We start from the raw sequence: 25,639 nt of genomic DNA, 5'->3' as shown, positions 1-25,639 counted from the left end.
CGAACGAAAGTACTCTGATGAAATTCTGATGTATCATTTCAAAATAAAAGTACTTTGAAAATTTCCCATTTTTGCTGTCATTTCGCCTGATTTCAAAAATTGATTAAAAAAAATCTGTTAGATATCCCAGGACAGTTTCACTTCTGAGGTATACGAGACGACCCCAACACTTGAACTAAAGTACTCTGATAAAACTCTGACATAACATTTCAAAATAAAAGTACGTTGAAAATTGCCCAATTTTTGCTGTCATTTCGCCTGATTTCAAAAATTGATTTAAAAAAATTCTGGTAGCTATCCCAGGACCATTCCACTTCTGAGGTATACTAGATGACCCTAATACTCGAACTAAAGTACTCTGATAAAATTCTGATGTATTATTTCAAAATAAAAGTACATTGAAAATTGCCAATTTTGCTGTCATTTCGCCTGATTTTAAAAGTTAATTGAAAAATTATATGGTACATATCCCAGGACGTTTTCACTTCTGAGGTATACTAGAGGATCCCAAGACTCGAACTAAAGTACTCTGATAAAATTCTGATGTATCATTTCAAAATAAAAGTACTTTGAAAACTGCCCATTTTTGCTGTCATTTCGCCTGATTTAAAAAATTGATTTTAAAAAATCTGATTGATATCCCAGGTCCGTTTCACTTCTGAGGTATACTAGAGGATACCAAGACTCGAACTAAAGTACTCTGATAAAATTCGGATGCATCATTTCAAAATAAAAGTACTTTGAAAATTGTCCATATTTGCTGTCATTTCACCTCATTTCAAAAATTGATTAAAAAAAATATGGTGGATATCCCAGGACAGTTTGAGTTCTGAGGTATACTACACGATCCCAAGACTCGAACTAAAGTACTCTGATGAAATTCTGATGTATCATTTCAAAATAAAAGTACTTTGAAAATTTCCCATTTTTGCTGTCATTTCGCCTGATTTCAAAAATTGATTAAAAAAATCTGGTAGATATGCCAGGACTCTTCCACTTCTGAGGTATACTAAACAACCCCTAGACTCGAACTAAAGTACTCTGATAAAATTCTGATGTATCATTTCAAGATTAAAGTACTTTGAAAATTGCCCATTTTTGCTGTCATTTCGCTTGATTTCAAAAATTGATTTTAAAAAATCTGTTCGATATCCCAAGACAATTTCACGTCTGAGGTATACTAGACGACCCCAAGACTCGAACTAAAGTACTCTGATAAAATTCGGATGTGTCGTTTCAAAATAAAAGTACTTTGAAAATTGTCCATTTTGGCTGTCATTGCGCCTGATTTAAAAAATCTGGTAGATATCCCAGGACTGTTCCACTTCTGAGGTATACTAGACAACCCCTAGACTCGGACTAAAATACTCTGATAAAATTCTGATGTATCATTTGAAAATAAAAGTACTTTGATAATTGCCCATTTTGGCTGTCATTTCGCCTGAATTCAAAAATTGATTAAAAAAATCTGGTAGATATGCCAGGACTGTTCCACTTCTGAGGTATACTAGACAACCCCTAGACTCGAACTAAAGTACTGTGATAAAATTCTGATGTATCATTTCAAGATTAAAGTACTTTGAAAATTGCCCATTTTGGCTGTCATTTCGCCTGAATTAAAAAATTGATAAAAAAAATCTGGTAGATATGCCAGGACTCTTCCACTTCTGAGGTATACTAAACAACCCCTAGACTCGAACTAAAGTACTCTGGTAAAATTCTGATGTATCATTTGAAAATAAAAGTACTTTGAAAATTGCCCATTTTGGCTGTCATTTCGCCTGATTTCAAAAATTGATTTAAAAAATCTGGTAGATATCCCAGGACCGTTCCACTTCTGAGGTATACTAGACAACCTCTAGACTCGAACTAAAGTATTCTGATAAAATTATGTTGTATCATTTGAAAATAAAATTATTTTCAAAATTGCCCATTTTTGCTGTCATTTCGCCTGATTTCAAAAATTGATTAAAAAAAATCTGGTAGGTATCCCAGGACAGTTTCACCTCTGATGTATATTACACGACCCCAAGACTCGAACTAAAGTACTCTGATAAAATTCTGATGTATCATTTCAAAATAAAAGTACTTTGAAAATTGCCCATTTTGGCTGTCATTTCGCCTGATTTCAAAAATTGATTAAAAAAATCTGGTAGATATCCCAGGACCGTTCCACTTCTGAGGTATACTAGACAACCTCTAGACTCGAACTAAAGTACTCTGATAAAATTATGTTGTATCATTTGAAAATAAAAGTACTTTCAAAATTGCCCATTTTTGCTGTCATTTCGCCTGATTTCAAAAATTTATTAAAAAAATCTGGTAGATATTGAAGGGGAAAGGATATCATCATCGCACACACCATATAATTGTTTGCATTAGTCTAACACATATATAGTCTAACACATACATATGGTACAGGTTCTCGTAGGCATCGTCTAACTGTTTGCATTACTCTAACACACGTAATATAATTAATCAGGAAATAATATCATTTTCATTTACGGTAGGACTACACGACTAATATAAAATAAATAGAACACCATAATTTAATGAGAAGAAATAGAAGAGATACACAATGCCGTCTTATCACAAGATTGACGCACCAACTCTGGCAATCAGCTCTCCCAGCAAACTCCAAGGACAAAGCGCTTTGTCCTAAAACAAGTACAAACAGCCCGGACAGCAAAGTTGATAGCGGGCGTCCCAATCCGGGCACGAACCTAAGCCGCCCAAAACCGGCCACAGAGTGGATGACCCAAAAGCAACGCCCAGAAACGCCTTCGACAAGGCCCACCTCAGCAAAGACTTTAAAAAGACTGGACACTGAGATAACACAGATTTTTTCTGCTCGGAAACATGTAGCCTTGTTTTGGATCCAGAATTGTCCCTCCGTCGTCTGTTTTTGCCTTGTTTTTACCATTGTCGACGAATAAATTGTCAACCTGTTTTCGGTGAGTGTTCTTCAAGCTTTTGAAACATGGAGTCAGTACAAAGGGTTAAAATAAGAGGACGCGCGAGATTCGGCCTTCCCGGCGGGCGCACGCGGAGCTGCGTCAGCCGAGCGGCACTTGTTTTGGCTGGTGCTGTTCCCGGGTGCGTCTGGGCCGGGGGGGCGAATTTCAACAATATCCCAGGACCGTTTCACTTCTGAGGTATACTAGACAACCCCTAGACTCAAACTAAAGTACTGTGATTAAATTCTGATGTATCATTAGAAAATAAAAGTACATTGAAAATTGTCCTTTTTGGCTGTCATTTCGCCTGATTTCCTCTCGTATACATCAGAAGTGAAACTGTCCAGGGTTATCTATCAGATTTTTTTTAATCAATTTTTGAAATCAGGTGAAATGACAGCAAATATGGGCAATTTTCAAAGTACTTTTATTTTGAAATGATACATCAGAATTTTATCAGAGTACTTTAGTTCGAGTCTAGGGGTTGTCTAGTATACCTCAGAAGTGGAGCGGACCTGGGTTATCGAACAGATTTTTTTTTAATCCATTTTTGAAATCTAGCGAAATGACAGCCAAAATGGGCAATTTTCAAAGTACTTTTATTTTGAAATGATACATCAGAATTTTATCAGAGTACCTTAGTTCGAGTCTTGGGATCCTGTAGTATACCTCAGAAGTGAAATTGTCCTGGGATATCTACCAGATTTTTTAAAATCAATTTTTTAAATCAGGCGAAATGACAGCAAAAATGGGCAATTTTCAAAGTACTTTTATTTTCAAATGATACATCAGAATTTCATCAGAGTACTTTAGTTCGAGTCTAGGGGTTGTCTAGTATACCTCAGAAGTGGAGCGGTCCTGGGATATCGACCAGATTTTTTTTTTTAATCAATTTTTGAAATCAAGCGAAATGACAGCCAAAATGGGCAATTTTCAAAGTACTTTTATTTTGAAATTATACATCAGAATTTTATCAGAGTACCTTAGTTCGAGTCTTGGGATCCTCTAGTATACCTCAGAAGTGAAATTGTCCTGGGATATCAACCAGATTTTTTAAAATCAATTTTTGAAATCAGGCGAAATGACAGCAAAAATGGGCAATTTTCAAAGTACTTTTATTTTCAAATGATACATCAGAATTTCATCAGAGTACTTTAGTTCAAGTCTTGGGGTAGTCTAGTATACCTCAGAAGTGGAACTGCCCTGGGATATCTACCAGATTTTTTTAAATCAATTTTTGAAATTAGGCGAAATGACAGCAAAAATGGGCAATTTTCAAAGTACTTTTATTTGGAAATGATACATCAGAATTTTGTCAGAGTATTTTAGTTCGAGTCGAGGGGTTGTCTTGGGTACCTCAGAAGTGGAACGGTCCTGGGATATCAACCAGATTTTTTTTTAATCAATTTTTGAAATCAGGCGAAATGACAGCAAAAATGGGCAATTTTCAAAGTACTTTTATTTTGAAATTATACATCAGAATTTCATCAGAGTACTTTAGTTCGAGTCTAGGGGTTGTCTAGTATACCTTAGAAGTGAAACAGTATTTGGATAACGCCCAGATTTTAAAAATTAATATTTAAAATGATAGAAATAACTAGCAATTTTCTAAGTAGTTTTACTCTGAATTCCTTACTTATTTTTATATCATAACGCTTTAGTTTGGGTCTAGGGGTGCTCGAGTGCCTTTTTCAAGTGGACCTGTTTTGGATGGCTTCCCGTTTTTTTTTTAATTAATATTTCTCTCTTTCAATAAAGGGACTTGACGTGAAGCCACTGCGTTCCATTATGAATCCAGCAAGTTGCACTATTAGGAAGCCAGCTCGTTGCATTACCGTAATGCACACATGCAAACAATGATCCAAATGAGGGGCGGCTAGCTTGACTTCGTTTTAACGAGTGGGCGTTGGCTTGACCGCAGTGTTTGGGCGTCTCCCTCCCTCAGGTATTACGAGTACAAGCACCCGTGGTTTGGAAAACAATATGGTACGGAGCATTGAGGCCTTGGCTTGGTTCTACATCCGCCTACATGAAAATAACATTCCCGGGATCGTGTATAAAGACCTTCCAGCTTCGAATCCACCGCCATTGACCTCAATGGTAAACAGTCGGAAACGGAAGTTGTAGGCCTCCATAAGGAAGTAAAGCGGAAGTGCCTCGGAAACTTGTCTATAGATATGGACGTAAAACAGTCGGCGGCACGGTGGCTTAGTGGTTAGCACATCTGCCTCACAGTTCTGAGATCAAGGGTTCAATCCCGGGCTTCGGCCTTCCTGTGTGGAGTTTGCATGTTCTCCCCGTGCCTGCGTGGGTTTCCTCCGGGAACTCCGGTTTCCTCCTACATCCCAAAAACATGCATGGTAGGCTGATTGAACACTCTAAATTGTCCGTAGGTATGAGTGTGTGCGTGAATGGTTGTATGTCTCCTTGTGCCCTGCGATTGGCTGGCAACCAGTTCAGGGTGTCCCCTGCCTACTGCCCGTACTTGGCTGGGATAGGCTCCAGCACCTCCGCGACCCTCGTGAGGAAAAGCGGCATGGAAAATGAATGAATGAATGAATGAACGGTCTCAATTCTTGGTTAAAAGTTTGAATTTTTTTTTTTTTTTAAACCTGCAGTTTGTCATAAAATGATGTCAAATTTGTTTTGCGCACTTGCCGACAACTATATGGTAATTCTGGGTTGCATATATCCCAGCTATTCTTGCAACAAGTGTTGTTGTGTTTTTGTTGCTGCTCGAACGCCATTAAAGTAATAACGTGTGTATGATAAGAGCCTGGTTGCCATCATTTACATCAGGGGTCAGCAACCTTTTTGGTGTGGAGTGCCACTTTCTAATTTTCTTGTCAATCAGTGTGCCACACCGAGATTAATGACGCACATCCAATTTTTTATATCCAACAGAGCTGTAATTTTACCCCAAAGAAAACAACATGAACATATATTGAAATCGTATAACTACCATTCTTTTTCAATTAACTCAAAAATAAATGCATATTGTAGAAAATGTCAAAACTTGAAAATAAGTGCAACAGTTCACTAGCTAGTTGTTCACTATCAACTTAAACAGTAAATTATATGCAGCATTTTAGATATTCTTTTATATTACAAAGATAAAAGATGCCTACCTTAATGTGATCCGTGGTCCTGTTTTCCTTGGCTCAGCTCTGATTTCGGGGTTGTACTTTGTGACTTTTAGCTGCTTATCCTTTTTTTTTTTTTTGTGTCTCGTTGTTAGTCAAGCCATCAACCAAAACCTCTGAGCTTGACAAGATCGCGTCTTTGATATATTCGCCATCAGTAAATGGTTTTTCCTTGCTTTGCAATGCAGTGAGCAAAGTGATAGCTTGCTTCGGTGGCGGTGTTTTTAGCAGTGACAAAGGTTTTCAGGGTGTGTTTGTTTACTGTACCTGGACACAGCACGTTTTGATGTCTCTGCCTTGTCAGACTCATCCTTAAATGAATTTTCATGTTTTATCTCGTAATGGCGTTTGACACTTGTTCTCCCCAGGGAGAGGCACGGGCCCGGGTGGAGCCGCCGCGGCCCCCGGGAGGCTGGCTCTTGCGGTGCGCACGGAAGGCGCGGGCCCGGGTGGAGCCGCGAGGAGCAAGCCTTTCCCTGGGGGGAGAAAGCCTCCCTATCGCGGTGCGCACGGAAGCCTCGGGCGAGAACCCGAGTGGAGCTGCCTCTCCCCGAGGAGGCTGGCTCTCGTGGTGCGCATGGAAGCCTTGGGTGCGGGCCTGGGTGGAGCCGCTAGGAGCGAGCCTTTCCCCGGGGAGAGAGAGTCTCGCTCTCGTGGTGCCCACGGAAGGTGTGGGTGTGTGGGGCTAGAAGACTGATCTAGCCCCATACCAGCCCGGGTAGAGCCGCGGGTGCAGATCTTGGTGGGGGAATAACACTCTTAAATACAGTCTTGATGAGATTGAATTGGCTGCAGTTACGACGTTGGGAACGCTGACTCTGGAATAAAACACGATTTGACCAACATTGTGACAGCCGATGCCTACCAAAAATGACGTAATGTCAGAGGTTATAAAATCGCGCCAGTGGTAGGCTGTATTGGCGCCATGGAAAAAGTGCTTAGAAAATGGATTTCGTTCCACTAAAGTGGATCTACATGACCTCTACATTGTAATTTACATACGTTGCTAATTAGTACCAAAAAAAAGTTCTACTCACGGTTTCCAGTCATTTTTTAGTAATTAGCGTTTTTGTGTCGGTCTTTTTTTTTCCCGTGGCGCAGTGATATTGATATGGCGGAGTCATATCGTCAGTGTGTGAAGCCATCTTAGGTCACGTGCACCAATAGAAGACGAGGACTGTTGCTATGGTTCGAAAAACAAACAACATGGCGACGGCCGTGTCAAGCTACGACACGAGCGAAGACGAACAAAAGTTAAGAAAACCGCTTTCGAAATTTAGTCAAAAGGCATCGAAACGATGCTATATGCATCTCTCATCTGTCCAAGGGCGAAAAAGGGCAGGAATTTGGCCCAAACGGCGGTCAATTTGCTAAGCCTTCGTGGCTACGTCAGACAATGGCTTTCTCTCCAGGCTCCGTCGAAGGATCTTGCTGAAAATGCGTCGACTGGGATTTTTAACGACATTGACTACAGGTAAGCCACACACACGCCTTTTGTTGTGAATAACTATGGGAGTTGGGGGGCTTCTGGTCAGATCACATATGAAGTTAAGACTTGCAATGTGAGTTCTGGGCTGTAGCGGTCATTATTATGATGTTAGATTGATAACTTCGAGCAAAAAGTTTAGATTGACAAATAACATAGTATTTAGTTTGTTTAACTGTAGTTTCCATAAACCCATTTGATAATTTTATTCAGGAAAAAATGGCAGAATAGACAAGCCTAGATAATTTGGATTGGAAGGTGATGTAAATATGATATGGATGAAACAGTTCACACATGGTTTATGTGTGTGTGCGTGTTTTTCAGAACTGAAACACCCTTCACTGACAGCTACAACTTCTTCTGTGAGACCGTCGTCCATTAAAAGATTAGAGTTGACCAGGAAGTGCTGCGAATGGACAAGCTTGTGGAAATATGGCTTTATTGGGACCATGGAAAAAGTGCTTAGAAAATGGATTTCATTCCACTACGCTGGATCTATGCGTTCAATGCATTTTTCCAAAGCCAATACCCTCCTAACTTAGTCACCAGCCAGAAATGTATCTTTATGTGAATACACAAAAATACAGATCTAGTGTTGCTGTTTTTGCTTGTTTTAAGTGTTATATTAATTCTGGCAACACATCTACCAAACATTTGAAACAAGTATTGGTGCCTTAGTTTACACATAGGTGAATTCAGAATGAGAAATGTAGCTAATTTCTTGAAGGAAACACTTCAACATTAATGATTTGCACCCAGCACAATGAAATATATACTGAATTAAGCTAAAGGCTTATATGTCATATATTAAAAATATCACAACCTACTATGCAATGAAATATATGAAATAAAAAATGCACACCATGATCATAAATGGCTGGTAAATCAACCGAATTGCAACCACACCCTCCTAAATGTGAATCATGGCAAAAATGGAATAAGACAAAAAATTACAGGGTGATCAAAAAATAATGTGCCAAAATCATAAGGTGATACTTAAAAAATGAAAGACATCACAAAAGAAATGATGGACACGTGTTGAAGATAACTTCCAAGTTGTATTTCATGTTTCACAAGTGCTCAAATGTGAGCACACCCAGCAGCATGGACAAAATCAAGCCACGATGAAAATTCCTCTCAAACGTGTGCAAGTCGCAGTTATTGTCTTGATTGCAACTGTTGTTCGATATTTCACATCATCAGTACTTGCTGGACGTGTGGTATGTTAAAGACAAAGTTCATTATCCATCTTTATGGCACATAACGTATGTTATACACTAAGTGTATGTTCCACCACTTCCAGCAAATATTGATGACATGAAAGATCGAATAACAGACGCAATCAACGCGGGAGGGAGGAATTCTCATGTCAACTTGATGTTGTCCATGCTGCTGGTGATGGCCATATTTGAATACTATGAAAACATGAAATTGAACTTAGTTACTTCCCTACATCTGTCCAAGGTAGAGTTTTTTTTTTGTTTTTTGTTTTTGTTTTTTTTTTTATGTTTTTTGTTTTTGACATGGCATTATGATTTTGGCACAGTCTTTTTTAATCACACTGTATATATACAAAAGGTTGGAATCATTCAAGTATGGTACTGTTGGTACACAACATTTATTTAAACATGGAAGTGTCTCATACTATAAAAATACACATTATTACACATACAAATATTGAAAAAACGAATTTAAAATATATATATATAGAAATAAAAAATAGTAAAACTGTACATGACAACATTACTCCTCAAAATCGCTTTCATCAAAGTCATCATCCCATCCAAGTGTCTTCTGTTTCTTTGGAAACATTCTGGCATGCTTGGATATAAACCAGTACAAGAAAGTTTTGCAGACATACAGGAACATCTTCCCGTGTCACAATTGGTTGCCTTTCAACTACAGTTGACTACTTGCAAAACAATATCAGGGGCAGGATTTTTAGTCATCCATGTCACTGCCAACTGCCCATCCTCAATGTCAATGGGTGAAGGGGCACACATTTTACCTGTCAGACAACGTTTCATAATTGCTGCTTGATAGTTTGCTGTCCTGCAATGTTGGTGCAGAGCATCAGTTTTGGGGGGAATAGAATGTTCTGGCAAGACTGACGGGGCCATACAGAAAGATCTGCATTTGGCATCATTTTTGGCACATGACTGGCCAAACAGGTGGCACACGTATTTACACAATGTGTTAAATGTTTGTAGGTCAAGTTTAAAACTGCTGCCCAGCTTTGCAAACCCAGTCAGGTATTCTTTTTCATGACGTGCAAAAGAAAATGTTTTTTTTGCCTTTGCCATGAAAGGCACAAGCAGAGTCACAACCTGTGAATGTATGGATGCCAATGAGTGCTGAACACACACTAGTGCCAGGAGCTGCAGAGACGTCAGTCCTCGTTCTGTTGCCTCCTCCTGTGAAAAAATGCAATTTACACTGTAAATCTATCTGCAGACTTACAGCAATCACTGCCACGTCAGTATTAGGGCTTTTATTGACTACAGCTTGATGTTCTTGAGCCAAAAGGTTTATTTAACCATTGTCACCCATAACAGGTATGCAATAAAAAGTTCTACTGGATTCACTTTTTATACACTGTATATACATTTTATAACAAAGTGGTATTGATATCTGGGCTAAAAAATGGTATCGTTACAACAAGAGTTTAAATAAGAATTTTGTGAGCATACGTTAATAACAATTAACCTTGTAGTAAAGGCGTGCGTGTGGCTTACCTGTAGTGAATGTCGTTAAAAATCCCAGTCGACACATTTTCAGCAATATCCTTCGACGGAGCCTGGGGAGAAAGCCATTGTCTGACGCAACCACGCGGGCTGTGCACATTTTTTTTTTCCAAATTCCTGCCCTTTTTCGCCCTTGGACAGCTGAGAGATGCATATAACATCGTTTCGATGCCTTTTGACTAAATTTCGAATACGTTTTTCTTATCTTTTGTTCATCTTCGCGCGTGTCGTAGCTTGACATGGTCGCCGCCATGTTGTTTGTTTTACAAACCATAGCAACAGTCCTCGTCTTCTATTGGTGCACGTGACCTAAAATGGCTTCACACACTGACGATACGACTCCGCCGTATCAATATCACTGCGCCACGGGGAAAAAAAAGACCGACACGAAAACGCTAATTACTAAAAAATGACTGGAAACCGTGAGTAGAACTTTTTTTTTGGTACTAATTAGCATCGTATGTAAATTACAATATAGAGGTCATGTAGATACACTTTAGTGGAACGAACCAACACAATTTTCGCTCAGCCAATACAGCCTATGGCCCTTCCGGCGCAGAGAGCGCCAGTGGGCAATACGGGACAAGTCTGTGAAAGCGACCAACCCGCTCCATTCTCGGGACATCTTTTTATTAGGGCTGTCAAAATGATCGCGTTAACGCGAGGAAATTTATTTTTTTAATTAATCACGTTAAAATATTTGACGCAATTAACGCACATGTCCCGCTCAGAAAGTATTCTGCCTTTTGGTACGTTTTACAGCAAGGCTTTTTATGCTGTCCAACAGCGAACTCTTGTGGTCGCTTTGCGACATGGTTTATTGTCTTCTTACCAGTTCATTATGGCTGCACGACGTCTCGGGCTGATAATGTTGTGCTTATATGATCCTTGGACAAGATTTGTCCGTAAGTATGGTTGTTGTAAAGAATGTACATATTATGTTAGTTAGCGAAATGTTATATTTTTTGTATGAGACGCTTTTTGTTTATGTTTAGTGAACCTGTATAGCGTGCTAAGCTAACGTTGTTGCCAATGCAATGCTTGTGTACTTTTATTTTGTAGTTTTACGATGGTCTAAAGAGGACAATGGTTTGAGGCCAGTTTATTAATAAATCAGATGAAAAAGGAAGAAGAATTATTAAGGCGTCGTTCACTAGCTGTCTAGCTTTGGAAAAAGTAGACGCTTCGGAGTGAGGACAGCATAGACAGATTTAAATGACAGTAGAGTGAAATGCCCACTACAGTCCTTATGTACCGTATGTTGAATGTATATATCCATCTTGTGTCTTATCTTTCCATTCCAACAATTTATTTTACAGAATATATATATAATTTACAGAAAAATATGGCATATTTTATAGACGGTTTGAATTGCGATTAATTGCGATTAATTACGATTAATTAATTTTTAAGCTGTAATTAACTCGATTAAAAATTTTAATCGTTTGACAGCCCTAATTAAAATTAATTTTTAAGCTTTGATTAACTCGATTAAAAATTTTAATCGTTTGACAGCCCTACTTTTTATACGTGAAAGCAATGACGCGAGTAAATCCCATGTCTCTTTACACAAGAATTCCCTTGGATGTGTGTGTGGCTTAAATAACAGGGCGCGCAACAGAAAATGTCTGAATTTCAGGTAAAAAGGCGCTTTTTTCTTGTTTTTTTGCCATACGCTCGCGTGTCACTGGTTAACCCTTCGCGTGCCAGTGCTGACACGTGTGTCATAGGTTGCCGACCCCTGATTTACATGGTGTCAGAAGTAAAAGCTTAATATTATGGTGAAATTTAACCCTCCAACGAAAGTCTCCTTCGACAAGCCGAGTGAGTGGCCGGATTGGAAGCAACGCTTTGTAAGATTCCGGAGCGCTCCGAACGAAACTCGACAGGGAAGATGGCGCGGTTCAAGTGAGCAGCCTGATTTACGCCATGGGCTACGAGTAGGAGAATATATACAGATCCTTTACCTTCGCTGCGGAAGGCCACAGAAATGACTTTGACCGTGTGCTCAACAAGTTTGATAAGTATTTCGTGCCGCGTAAGAACGTAATACAAGAACGCGCATGTTGTCATCAGCGCCACAGCGGCCGGGAGAAAAGGCAGAAACTTTCATCAGAGCTCTGTACGAGCTATCGGAGCATTGCGACTTCGCCGCGTCCTGCGAGGAGAATATCCGCGACAGGATTGTTGCAGCTCAACGTTGCATTCGTAGAAGAATTGACGGAAAATAAGTTGTCTTTTAGCCAAAACTCGGCGTATTTAATTTCCATTGACATACGGATACATCCTCTCTCATTGCTGTCTTCACAGGCCTGGAGGCACAAATCAAAGTTATCAAAGTCAAACAAGAAGAAGTAATAAAAGTAGCACTTTAGACAATTAAGTCCCATCCTGCCATCTTGTGGCAAAAGAAAAGATAATATGTCAATAATTACAAGCAATAGGAACATTGTTTCAACATCAACTGAGGACACATTTATGAATACAAAACATTTCCTCCACCATTTCTCTCAACAGGATATTGGATAAAGATGTTTCACGTAAACTGCAGCTAACGAACGACCTGATGCTTACGCTGACCATTGAGGCAGTGTGAAGAGGTGGCTTCGCAAATCAGCATGCAAGGGGAAACAGCGGGGATGGTCCGTGAAGTCACTTGCAAGTACAACAAACACACCAAGCGTCAAGGCAAGCATAATGAGGATTAAGACAATTGTGGCAAATGTGGAAAAGCAAAGCATAACAAGAATGAAACTTGCCCTGCTAAAAAATCCATTTGCAATTCATGTAACAAAATGGGACATTGGAGCAGGGTGTGTAGAAATAAAATGGAATTGAGTGAAGTCACAGAACAAGCTATACAGCCATATTTCCTAGGAGCTGTGACAAAAACGGTTGGCTCCTCTAATCAATGGGCTGTCAAGTTGTTGCTGGGTTCTTCTGCAATTGAGTTCAAAATTGACACTGGGGCAGACCTGATCGTCATTCGCGAGAATAGTTATTACTCACTAATTCCAAAAATGGTGCTGCAGCCTGTCTAATTCCAAAAATGGTGCTGCAGCCTGTCAATGTACCGCTTTATAGTCCTGGTGGTGAATTGAAGTCCCTAGGACAGATTCAAAGCACAGTGACCTACAAAGGAAAAACCCAATCGCTGTTTATGTGGTCCGAGGAGCACAGTGAACAACCTTCTCAGCAGGCCACTTTCAGTCAAAATGAACTTGGCAAGGAGCGTGGAGGAGGTTGTACCCAACAGTGGACACCTACTAGCTTATGGTGAGCATGGAACCTTGATGACAGAACCAGTGAGAATAACACTCAAAGACAATGCTCAGCCATATGCAGTCCACATGACACGTCGTGTTCCTCTCCCAATGCTGCAAAAAGTGAAGGAAGAGTTGCAGAGGATGGAAGAAAATGGCATAATAGAGAGGGTCACACAGCCCACCGACTGGTGTGCTCCAATGGTGCTAGTCCTGAAGAAAAGCACAGGTAAAGCCCGCATCTGTGTTGACCTTAAAAAGCTGAATGAGGCCGTCAAAAGGGAACGGTACGTCCTGCCTACGGCTGAAGAGATCATGGCAAGTGTGAATATGCACCTTGTCTCTTTTCATGCGCGTAATATCCACATGAGGGATATCTCTTGACCGCAAGAACCATTCCAACTTGTCCTCCTTTGACTTCCAAAACTCTAACCGACCTGGAGGCACAATTAGCTTCCAAGATTTTTTTTTGCTTCGATGTTAACTTTTTTTTCGATTTTTTTTTCTTGCTTCGATGTATAAACATTTTTCTTGCTTTGATGAATAAACATTTTTTTGCTCCGACTTCTATTTATTTTTACTTTGTGGCGTTACTATTTACATAATTCACTCGGAGGAACGTATAAGGAGGGAGTTCCGCCCGGACCCTTATAGTTGTTGCACTCCTCTCTGTTCAGCTGTGACCTCGTGCTTTGGTGTGCAAGTCCTGCTCTATTAAGAAATAAATGTTTTCAAGTGTTGACCAAGATACTCCGCCTCCGACTCCTTCCTGGCACTACACTGGTGACCCCGACAGTGGACCTGCAGTCTCCAGGTCCTCAACGAACACGATGGCTGCGTCCGCCATGCTTAAATTGCCTGAGTTCTGGGAGTCGGCACCCGAAACGTGGTTCGCACAAGCCGAGGCGCTATTCGGCCTACACGGCGTTGAAGACGACGAGAGGAAGTTCTGGCATGTCGTCACGGCGCTGAGCAACAGGACAGCATCTCAGGTGACCCGCTTTGTCACCTCCCCTCCGGCCAGGGATAAGTATGACGCGCTGAAGGACCACCTTTTGAAGGTGTATGGACTGTCCCGACTCGAGCGTGCGAGTCGGCTGCTGGACATCAACGGGCTTGGCGAGCGCACACCGTCACAACTCATGGATGTCATGCTGAACCTGTTGGGCGACGAGCCGCCTAATTCGCTGTTCTTGGTGCTGTTCCTGCGCCATTTGCAGGCCCACGTGCGCACCGCTCTCGGCAATTCGGACGTCTCCGACCCGCGCGCTCTTGCTGAGGAAGCCGACAGATACTTCGCCGCGACGCCCCGGGCAGCTCACGAGCACTTGGCGCCTTTGCAGGCCTCTCCCGATTTCCTGGCCCCAACGTTCGACCAGCGGAGGCCGATTGACCGGCGTGGGAATCGACAGGAACGCTTCCAACGCGACGGCTGGTGTTATTATCATGCCCGTTTCGGCGCCAAGGCCAAGTCGTGCCGGGCGCCTTGCTCTTACGACGCGGGAAACGGCGGAGCCCGCCCCCTGTAGTGGCCGGGGTGGCGGGCGCTCCGAACCAGCTGCTTTTCGTGGTGGATACGCTCTCCGGTCGCAAGTTTCTGTGTGACACCGGTGCCCAGAGGAGTGTAGTTCCAGCGACCCCCGGGGAAGCGTCTGTGGATACCGCCGGTCCGGCACTGCGCTCGGCCGATGACAAGCCCATACGGACGTACGGGCTGAAGACTTTGAACTTGCGTTTTGGTACTCAGCGGTTCGTGTGGGAGTTTGTTGTCGCGGACGTTGCGTTTCCCCTTTTAGGGGCGGACTTTCTCTGCGCACACAACTTGCTGGTGGACATTTTGCATGGACGCTTGGTGGACGCTCGGACTTTCTTTTCCATTCCCGGTGTCAGGAGTAAGGGCGAGCCCGTCTGTTTATCCAGCTCTCTCGCGGAGGACAATGTGTTTTTCCGTCTTCTGAGTGAGTACCCGAGCCTCACGCGTCCCACCTTCTCCGCGGTTTTTTCGAAGCATGGTGTTGTGCATCGCATCGAGACGACGGGCGCTCCGGTCCACGCTCGCGCTCGTCGCCTCGACCCTGCTAAGCTATCTGTTGCCAAAGCTGAATTTGATAACATGGAACGGCTTGGGATTGTTAGGCGCTCTAACAGCCCCTGGTCGTCTCCACTACACATCGTTCCCAAACATGACGGGGGGTGGAGACCGTGCGGGGACTATCGTCGACTCAATAACATTACCACGCCTGATCGGACATTCTTATTGCAAGCAAGAGCGTTGAGGTTCACGTGCGTCACCTCCAGGAATTGTTCACCAGGCTGGCGGCGCACGGCCTCATTGTTAATCCTGCGAAATGCATTTTTGGCGTTCCAACCATTCAATTTCTCGGCCATCTCGTGAACAAGGATGGCGTGGTCCCGCTTCCCTCCAAGGTTGAGGCCATCACCTCTTTCGCGCGTCCGCGGTCGGCTCGCGAGCTGAGAGAATTTTTGGGGATGGTGGCTTACTACCACCGCTTCGTGCGTCACGCGGCTCACGTCATGCGCCCGCTATACGAGGCGCTCAAAGGTACTTCCCCCAACCACGTCATCGCTTGGTCGGGTGAACTGTTATCGGCATTCGAAACTACCAAGGCTGCGCTTGGACAGGCAACGTTGCTAGCGCACCCCCTGCCGGAGGCTCCCGTTGCCCTTACCACCGATGCGTCAGATTTTGCAGTGGGAGCGGTTTATGAGCAATGGGTTAACGGTGCCTGGCAACCGCTCGCCTTTTTCAGTCGCCAATTGGTTCCTCGCGAGCGCAAGTATAGTGCTTTTGACAGGGAGCTTCTGGCCCTCTGGTTAGCGGTGCGCCATTTCCGTTTTCTCCTGGAGGGCCGTCCCTTCACCGCGTACACCGACCACAAACCCCTCACGTTTTCAATGTCCCGTTCGGCTGAACCGTGGTCTGCACGTCAGCAGCGCCAGCTTTCTTACATTTCCGAGTTCACCACCGACATCAGACATGTATCGGGGAAAGCCAACGTGGTTGCTGACTGTTTGTCCCGGTCATTCGCTGGCGCGGTTCAGCTCGGTTTGGATTTCGCTGCCATGGCCTTTGACCAGGAGCAAGACGAGAGTGTTTGCGCGTTCAAGGCTTCGGTTTCAGACTTGCTCTTACAATGTGTCCCAGTGGGCGACACTGGTGTCACCTTGTGGTGCGACGTCTCTACTGGCGTTGCCCGCCCCTTGGTTCCGGCGCACTGGCGGCGTAAGGTGTTCGACGCGGTACACAGCCTCTCGCATCCCGGTCGTAAACCGTCTGCTAAGCTGGTATCGCAAAAATTTGTGTGGCGGGGCCTTAAGAAAGATGTGCTGGCGTGGGCCGATTCCTGCGTCGCTTGTCAACGGGCTAAAGTTCAGTGCCACGTCAAAGCGCCCCTCGAACCTTTCGTCGTCCCTGAACGGCGTTTTGACCACATCAATGTGGACTTAGTGGGTCCTCTTCCGGTTTCCCATGGGTTCACGCACGTGCTCACCATGGTCGATCGGACCACACGTTGGCCTGAGGCGGTTCCTTTGTCGTCCACGACCACTGCTGATGTGGCTCGCGCGTTTTATTGGAACGTGGGTCGCGCGTTTTGGGACTACGTCTGATATTTCTTCGGACCGTGGGGCGCAGTTCACGTCCGAGTTGTGGAGTGCGGTCGCCGATAGCTTGGGGGTTAAGCTGCACCGTACCTCCGCGTATCACCCGCAAGCTAATGGACTGTGTGAACGTTTTCACCGCTCCATGAAGGCCTCCCTTCGCGCTTGTTTGAGTGACGGGGACTGGGTGGATAGGCTTCCTTGGGTGTTGCTTGGTCTTCGGTGTGCACCCAAGGAGGACCTGCACGCTTCTTCTGCGGAGTTGGTTTATGGCCAGGTTTTGCGTGTTCCCGCTGATTTTCTCCCTACCGCGACTGCCCCATGGTCGGCCGAAAGTCAAAGGGCGGACCTGCTCGATTTTGCCCACGGTTTTGCCCCGGTTCAGACCTCGCAGCACTGTGTGCCCGAGGTGCGTCTTCCGTCCTCGTTGCGTTCCGCTAAATTTGTCTTTGTCAGACATGGTGCGCATCACGGTCCACTGCGCCCCCCGTATGACGGCCCTTTTCGAATTTTGGAACATGGGGATAAGTGTTTGCTTTTGGACATCGGGGGCCGGAGGGAACTTGTTTCGATCGACAGGGTTAAGCCCGCTTGCGTGGATTCCTCCCTACCGTTGGAGGTCGCTCAGCCTCCCCGCCGGGGTCGCCCCCCTGGTCTTCGTAGGAGTGTGTCGCCCGTTAGTTCCGAGCCCGTGGCGGACGCTCCGTCGTCTAGTTTCTCTGTCCCGGACGTTCGGGGCACCCGTTCCCCCTCTGTTTCTGGCTCTGCCGCTCCTCTCCAGCGTTCTCGTCGGGGACGGGCAATCGTGCCCCCCAGGTATAAGGATTTTGTGTATGAGTGAATTCTGGGGGGGCTTGTGTGGCGTTACTATTTACATAATTCACTCGGAGGAACGTATAAGGAGGGAGTTCCGCCCGGACCCTTATAGTTGTTGCACTCCTCTCTGTTCAGCTGTGACCTCGTGCTTTGGTGTGCAAGTCCTGCTCTATTATGAAATAAATGTTTTCAAGTGTTGACCAAGATACTCCGCCTCCGACTCCTTCCTGGCACTACAACTTCTCAGTTTTTTCTTCTTCTTCCATGTCACCTTAGGGGCTCCGTATGCTACAAACCACGCCTCATACAAACTACGCCTCTCCAAACCACGCCTGCTGTTGGTACGGTGGCGTGAGGAATTCGTTGACTGTACTATGTGAAGTTCAAAGGGTTTGGGGGACAACAGGCCCTAGCGCAACTCTTTACCCTAAAATTAACTAGACACAGGGGTATTCTGGCTATTGCGATAACTAGATTGTAACCTTTGCTATGTTCGGAAGTCATTTAATGTTGTGAATCAACAGTTAAAATAGTTAAAATCTCTCATTTATTCTCATTTATTACCCTTCTATCTAAATTCGACATGTGAAAGTTTTAAAACTGTCTGATCATTTAAAGATAGATTCAAGTCAAGATTTTACCATTTTTAGGAATATTTTAGATAAAAAGTTACTCACCTTAGGTTCGTTGCAACAGAGCCTTCCTGAGTAGTATACTGCTTTAAGATGGCGGCTACTTCCTACGCCGCCGAGTCTGCCAATTTGCATCTAGTCAATATACATGTAATATCTATGAGACGATCCAGACGCTACCGCCTTTTAGCATCATGTGGGCGTAGTTTGTAGCTGTGAAGGTCAGGTATTATTGCGACCCAAGCTGATTGTGTACCTACAACGGTTTTCTTTTCGCGCGTGTTGCTTTACCACTTTTTGCCTCCCATCACTGAGCCGAAGCTTCGACGTGTTGAGCACGATCGGTGAATGTTCAAGTCGTCGGGGTGGTAGTTGAAGGTTTGCGACCTACTTTAGCTTAGCCTAACCTGGCGGCTAACGTAGGAACAAGGCGTCTAGTGTGGAAAATGGACACGAGAACGACACCATCAGCGAAGGAACTTTATGGCGCAAAAGTTGTTCTTCACGGACGAGAAGGTTGGTCCAATTTTGACACTCATTTCTTTATAGTGCATACAGTAGGGTGACGGTCCGTTTATCTTTTGGCCATTCGTTTTTCCTTCTAACTTTGGAAAATAATGAACGGAAAATGAGCCCAGTTCTGTTTTTTGTTTGTATGTTTGTTACTAAAAAACAGGAAATGAATCATCTCCCGTTCCCCGATTAAAAACTGGTAATTCAATAGGGAATGGGACGTACTACGTCATTGTTTGGACACGCCTCCATGCTGGTAATATCCTTTACTTCCGGTCCGGCAGACTCAACGGGGATTGTAACGTGTGGTAGTGCGAAGATGATTCCTTCGGTGTATTAGAAAGAAATTGTGGGTGTGTATTGTTGTGTTACCGGGTGCAAAAGCGTCTCCCACCCACGACCAAAAAGGGCAAGGAAAACTGGACTCACTTTTCACCGTTTTCCTGCATGGAGGACCTAATATCAGATCACGAAGGCACGACGGATGGCTTAGGTCGCAGCGGTTCGTCGGAAAAGCATTTCTTTTGATCATATTTCTGCTGGAATGAGAGCGTGTTCCCGTCATCTCTACTCTTGTAAGTTGAACGAATTATCCACTGTTTTGGTTTCAATACCGTTTTTTTTTTTTTTTTTTTTTTTTTTTACCGTTGTGTAAATCTGCATCGGTAGCAATTATCACTACTAGTGAATTTTTTTTTAACCACTTTGATAAAGACACGTTTCATTGTAATATTGTATATATTATATTATTATTAATAATATATTCTTGTTTGCTCTAATGTAGACTTTAGACTGTCAATTCAAATAGTGTTGGAAAAGTTGCAATACCTAAAATAGAAATGCAAGAACTGTATAGACATATTTATACACCTTTATTTACCTAAGGCCACTGAATTTTTTTTAACTGCTTTGAAAAAGACAGGTTTTGTTATGATCTTGTATTTATTTAGTATATAGCTTTTTATAATGTGTTATATTATGTATTATAATATTTGCTGCCCCCTGTCAGAGTGTGGGCCATTTTGTACTAAAAGGATTTTAAACTGTCAGTTCAAATATAGTGTTGGAGAACTTGCAATACTTAAAATGGAAATGCAAGAACTTTAAAGCACATATTTATTCTGTCTGGCAATTTACCCAAGGCCAGTGAGTAGTTTTTTTTTAACTGCTTTGACAAAGACATGTTTATTGTAATCTTGTATTTGTATATTACTTATAATTTATTATATAATATTTGCTGCCCGGTCGGAGGGTGGGCCTTGTTTGCACTAATTTAAAGATTTTAAACTGTCAGTTCAAATATTGTATTGGAGAAATTGCATTACTTGAAATAAATCTATTGCAACTTATCAGTCCCAGTTCTTGTCTACAACACTGTCCAAACATTGTCAATGCATATTCCATATAGAATAACAAAATTAAATCACCTGACTTTTTAATTATTACACCTATTTATTATGATGTGCTGAAGTAAACAACAAGCAGTTAACAGTTTGTCAAGAACTTGTTCAAGTCATGTTTTTGTATTCACATTTTATTGACTTTCCACAAAACTTGGGCTCATGTTTGTAAGAGCACAGCAAACAGAAGTTTCAGCGTGCACTCTTCGCCTTTCCGACCTCTCTACGCTCTGATGTGGTGCGCTTGACCTCAGAATAACCCAAGAAGGAAGACTGTGACCGATCGGGATGTGTTGTCAGCATTTCATATGCAGGTTTACCTAGGAACACAACAGGTAGGGGAGTAGTTGTGAGCATTGCTACCGAGGCAGATTTACACAACGGGAAAAAAAAAACGTATCGAAACCAAAACAGTGGATAAATCGTTCAACTTACAAGAGTAGAGATGACGGGAACGCACTCTCATTCCAGTAGAAATATGATCAAAAGAAATGCTTTTCCGACAAACTGCTGCGACCTAAGCCATCCGTCGTGCCTTCGTGATCTGATATTTGGTTGTCCATGCAGGAAAACGGTGAAAAGTGAGTCCAGTTTTCCTTGCCCTTTTTGTCGTGGGTGGGAGACGCTGTTGCACCCGGTAATACAACAATACACACCCATAATTTCTTTCTTATACACCGAAGGAATTAGCACTACCACATGTTACAATCCCCGTTGAGTCTGCCGGACCGGACGTAAAGGATATTACCAGCATGGGGGCGTATCCAAACAATGACATAGTACGTCCCATTCCCTATAGGCAAGGCAAATTTATTTATATAGCACAATTCAACACAAGGCAATTCAAAGTGCTGTACATCACATGAAGATCATAAAAATCATTTAAATCAATACAACGTAAAAACCAAGACAATCAAAATAGGATATAAAATTATACATAAAAATCGCATTTAATCACAAATGGAATAAAAATAAATAAATAAAAATAAAACAAAAACTACTACTAATAATAATAATTGAAATCAGCAATGGAGATAAGCACAAAAGGAATAGGATTGAAATATACTGTATAGCCAGTTATTGATATGCAGTGCTAAACAAAAGTGTTTTTAGCCCTTATTTAAAGGAGCTAACAGTTTGAGCATACTTCAGACGTTCAGGTAACTTGTTCCAGAGGTGAGGAGCATAATAACTAAATGCTGCCTCACCCTGCTTGGTTCTTGTTCTTGGAACATGCAGGAGACCGGTTCCAGACGACCTTAGGGGTCTAGATGTCTCATAGGAATCTAACAAATCAAGCATGTACAGTGTTTCCCACAAATGAACGAGACTGTGGCGGCCCGCCACAGTCTCATTTGGGCCCGCCACAGTCTCGTTTGCCCCCCCCTCCCGCCGAGAAAAAAAAAGAAAAAAAATAAAAGATAATAATCAGATGCGTCAGTCAGCCTATTACACAGCTGTAGCCCACTCCACTCTACTACCAGGTAGTAGAGTAGCATTTTAGAGGAGTATTTTATTTATTTGTTTATTTAAGAGACGCAAGGGGAACGAGTAGGAAGAGTGGGAGAACGAGCGAGATAGCGAGAGATAGCGGTCGCATGTCTTCGCAGCCCGCTGTTATTTTGTTATTGTTTTTCTTTATTATTGTTACCACAATCAAGTGGGTAAGCAAATACAGACTTCTCTCCTTCCCCATATGCGGGGAATTACAATAGTTTGAATCGGACTTTTCGGCGAAAGTGAGCGGTGGACGGCCGTCTTGGACGGAAAGCAAACTTTGATTGAACTTGCGCGGAGAGGCGGGGCCGAAAATAAAGCCTTGCTCTATTTTCAGAGCGTTGGTCACAGTAAAATATTTATTAGTTCAAGCTAAGTAAATGATACATATTCACGGTACAAGAACGTTGTTTCCGTGTCCATCGATTGGTAAGAAAAGGCTGTTTGTACGAGTGACGTGTGGGCGCTCCCGTCAGGGGGGACATTTCGCGTGGAGTGGCTATTTTTCGGCACAACACCTGCGCGCCAATTTCAGACAATTACGGCTGACGAAACTTGGATAAATGCGCCCCCCCCCCAATTTCGCGAGCTCTGGGACACTCGAAAAATGACTCTCATACCTCTCCTTGCTAAGTTAATGGTACCTCGATGTGCGTTTGTGTGGAAATTTAGTTCACGAACAACGAGGAAAAAACTATTCACCTTCTCACCGAATCAAGTAAAACTCTTTACACGGCTATTAGAATTCCCCCAGTCCTGTAAATGGGTCAGTTGACTGAAGGACTGTTATTGTTGTGGTAATGTAGTACTTATGAGGGTCAAATAAAAAGGAAAAAGGAGGACTATGACGGCGGTCTGAAACCCGCGGCTCTCGGGCCGCATGCGGCTCTTTAGTGCTGCTTCGGAGCTGGGTTTTTTTTGTTTGTTTTTTTTATGGAAAAAGATGGGGGAGGGAAATATATTTTTTGTTTTAATAGGATTTCTAGGAGGACAAACATGACACAAACATTATTTCAATTCATTAATATTGTAATGAAGTTAAACTTGTGGTGGCATCGTACAACAGAGTAGTCACGTGGTGCGCTATAGGATCCACTGCAGGGAAAATAAACATTTAATCATGAAGGCTAATTATGTATTTCTAGCCAACTTAGTCATTTTTATAGTAGGCTAATATAGCTAGTATTGATAATTATAAGGCTTGTACAAGGCTTTTAATTTTTTGCTGCTCCAGACATACTGTATCATTTTTTTGGGGGGGGGGGGTCAAATATGGCTCTTTCAACAGTTTGGGTTGCCAACCCTGAGTCACTACGAGATGTAAGTTGTACTATTGCTACGAGAAAAAAAGTCGCATTATTACATAGGGTAACGTAGCTGTAATCAGCAACGCATTTTACATACATGTACCGTAGCTGAGAGCTATAACATTAGCCTAGCTAATGAAATATTTCAAATATATCTTTGTTATGGTTCTTCTTGGGGGAAAAAAAAAAAAAAAAACGCCGTGGCACGACATGGTGTGGCTGTCCGACTCCGATGCAGCCTACCACCACAGTTTCAAAAAATCCTATGGTCAGAGACCCTCCCACCACAGTCTCCTAAAATCCTGTGGGAAACACTGATGTATTTTGGTCCAAGGCCATGAAGTTTTTTGTAGACGAGCAGTAGTATTAGCGGAAAACAAGCATTAATCCGATTTTACAATGTCAGTTTATTGATCCAATATTTGTTTTCCACATTCCAAGTTCGCTTTTACATTGAGCCTTGACCCGGAAGACAATGTTCTTCTTCAACAAGACGAGCAAAACCCTGCTGCAGCTTCATTATATTAATTTATAGACGGTCCGTGTCTCTTTTGGTAATTGGATATTACGTTTTGAAACGAGTTTGAAAAACAGAAAAACGTCTGGTTATTTGGTTTTTGTTTTAAAACTGAAAAATCAAAATTGAAATACAGTTTGATTTTCTTGTTTCTTATCTGGAACGAGTAAGGGAAAGTCCCAAAACAGTTTGATTTTTTAAATTTTAAATTCTTTAACCAAAATAGAATTTAGCACGAGACAAATGTTGAAAAATGGTCCGTATATTTGTTTTTAGTAACCGGAAGTTCTCATACTGACCGGGAGATGGCGACAGCTTGACGACTAAACGTATGCCTGCCATCCGGTCTTTGTCAGGTGACGTAACGCTTGCAAAAGCTGCAGTGCATTGTGGGTCGAATCGCCAATTTGGGTGTAAACAACTGACCAGTGAGAATCGTCTTTGCTTTCATCATTGTCTTTGATAAAATGGGACACTCATGTTGTGTGAAAGGCTGCCTTACTAAATCACACGACAAAAATGGCACCATGACGTAAGATTTTTTTCGTTTTCCCACTTGGAAAAGAGGATATGGACAGCAGGTTGAAGAACTAACGAAGCGTCATCGGATGGCCTGGGTCGCAGCGTTGAGATGGAAGGGCATCACTTTCAACATATCTCCCTTCAAGCGTGTTTGCTCTCGGCATTTTCATAAAGGCAAGTCAGAGCTTTTTTTTTTTTGTTTAAGTATGGATACTGAATATGCTGTTTTATGCTTTCTAAAGTTGCTATTTTCTCATTGGCTAACCTAGCTATCCTCACTTGTAAACTACAGGCAAAGAGGGGGGCAGTGGACATGGGTTAAACTGTTCGTGATAAATCAGTGTTTAATTTATTCAGTCACCGTTTATAGAAACATTACAGAGTGAATGATTTGAAAGATAAAGGTAAACAGCAAAAATGCACAGAAATATTTATCAATGCGTGAGATTTCTTCTTGTGATCTGAGAGATCTGATGGGATGGTAGCATGTCTGATTAAGTGATTACGATTGTGAAATGCCATGGAAACATCCAATCTTACTGCGCTTTCTAAATAAAACCTAACGTGATTACAGGTGAACCAGTTTATGAAATGATGGAGACTGACCCAGACTGGTCACCTTCCCTACATCTGGGAAACACAATCTGTTACACTGACAAACACTGCACGCTCTGCAAGACGAAGTAGGCGTGAGCAGCTACGGAAAGAGACACTGCAAGCACCAGAGATGGGAGTCCAGCAGGATGCAAACATTGAAGAGCTGCAGACCAAGGAGGGACCATCTGAGCCTGGTGAAATAAACAGTCACCAACAGAATGAGGAGGGGACACCTGATGCTGGAGAAGAAAGTTGTCAGTTACAGACTGAAGCTGGAGAAGAAAGTGATCAGCTAATCACAGAGGATGAGACGCACAACACCAGTCAGGATGTGACACAGACTGAATGTGACCTATGTGTGCTCAGACGTGCCTAGGTAAACCGTCTGTTGCAAGAAAACAGAGATGCAGCGTGAACTTAATGAGCGCAGGAAGTCTAACGATTTCTTTGGAGAGGATGATGAAAAAGTAAAGTACTATACCGGTCTGCCAAACCTGGGAACCTTTATGGCATTACTCCAATTTTAGATGCCTCTCATGCCAAGTCAAAATAAGAGTCTCACTCCCTTTCAAATGCTCCTCAAACCTTCATGCGCCTTCGATTGGATCTGTCTGCGCAACACCT

At 42.7% G+C, this 25,639-nt stretch overlaps 1 protein-coding gene and 1 pseudogene across 1 annotated transcript in view; both read left to right on the top strand.

Annotated features, from left to right (window-relative positions):
* The first annotated feature begins 13,545 nt into the window (after positions 1-13,545).
* Positions 13,546-18,055, top strand: LOC130905215 (uncharacterized; annotated as a pseudogene).
* A 771-nt stretch (positions 18,056-18,826) lies between these two features.
* LOC130906042 (uncharacterized) overlaps positions 18,827-25,639 on the top strand; it is an 81,199-nt gene continuing 74,386 nt past the window's right edge. Inside the window, exon 1 of the mRNA XM_057819925.1 lies at positions 18,827-19,178. Within this exon, the coding sequence (XP_057675908.1) occupies positions 19,109-19,178 (70 nt within the window). The 5' untranslated portion in view covers positions 18,827-19,108. The remainder of the gene's footprint in view (positions 19,179-25,639) is intronic.

Source organism: Corythoichthys intestinalis, chromosome 17 (assembly GCF_030265065.1).
Source record: "Corythoichthys intestinalis isolate RoL2023-P3 chromosome 17, ASM3026506v1, whole genome shotgun sequence".
Classification (NCBI taxonomy): domain Eukaryota; kingdom Metazoa; phylum Chordata; class Actinopteri; order Syngnathiformes; family Syngnathidae; genus Corythoichthys; species Corythoichthys intestinalis.
Note: the sequence above shows the minus strand (reverse complement) of the source record. Positions and strands in the feature narration are given on the sequence as shown.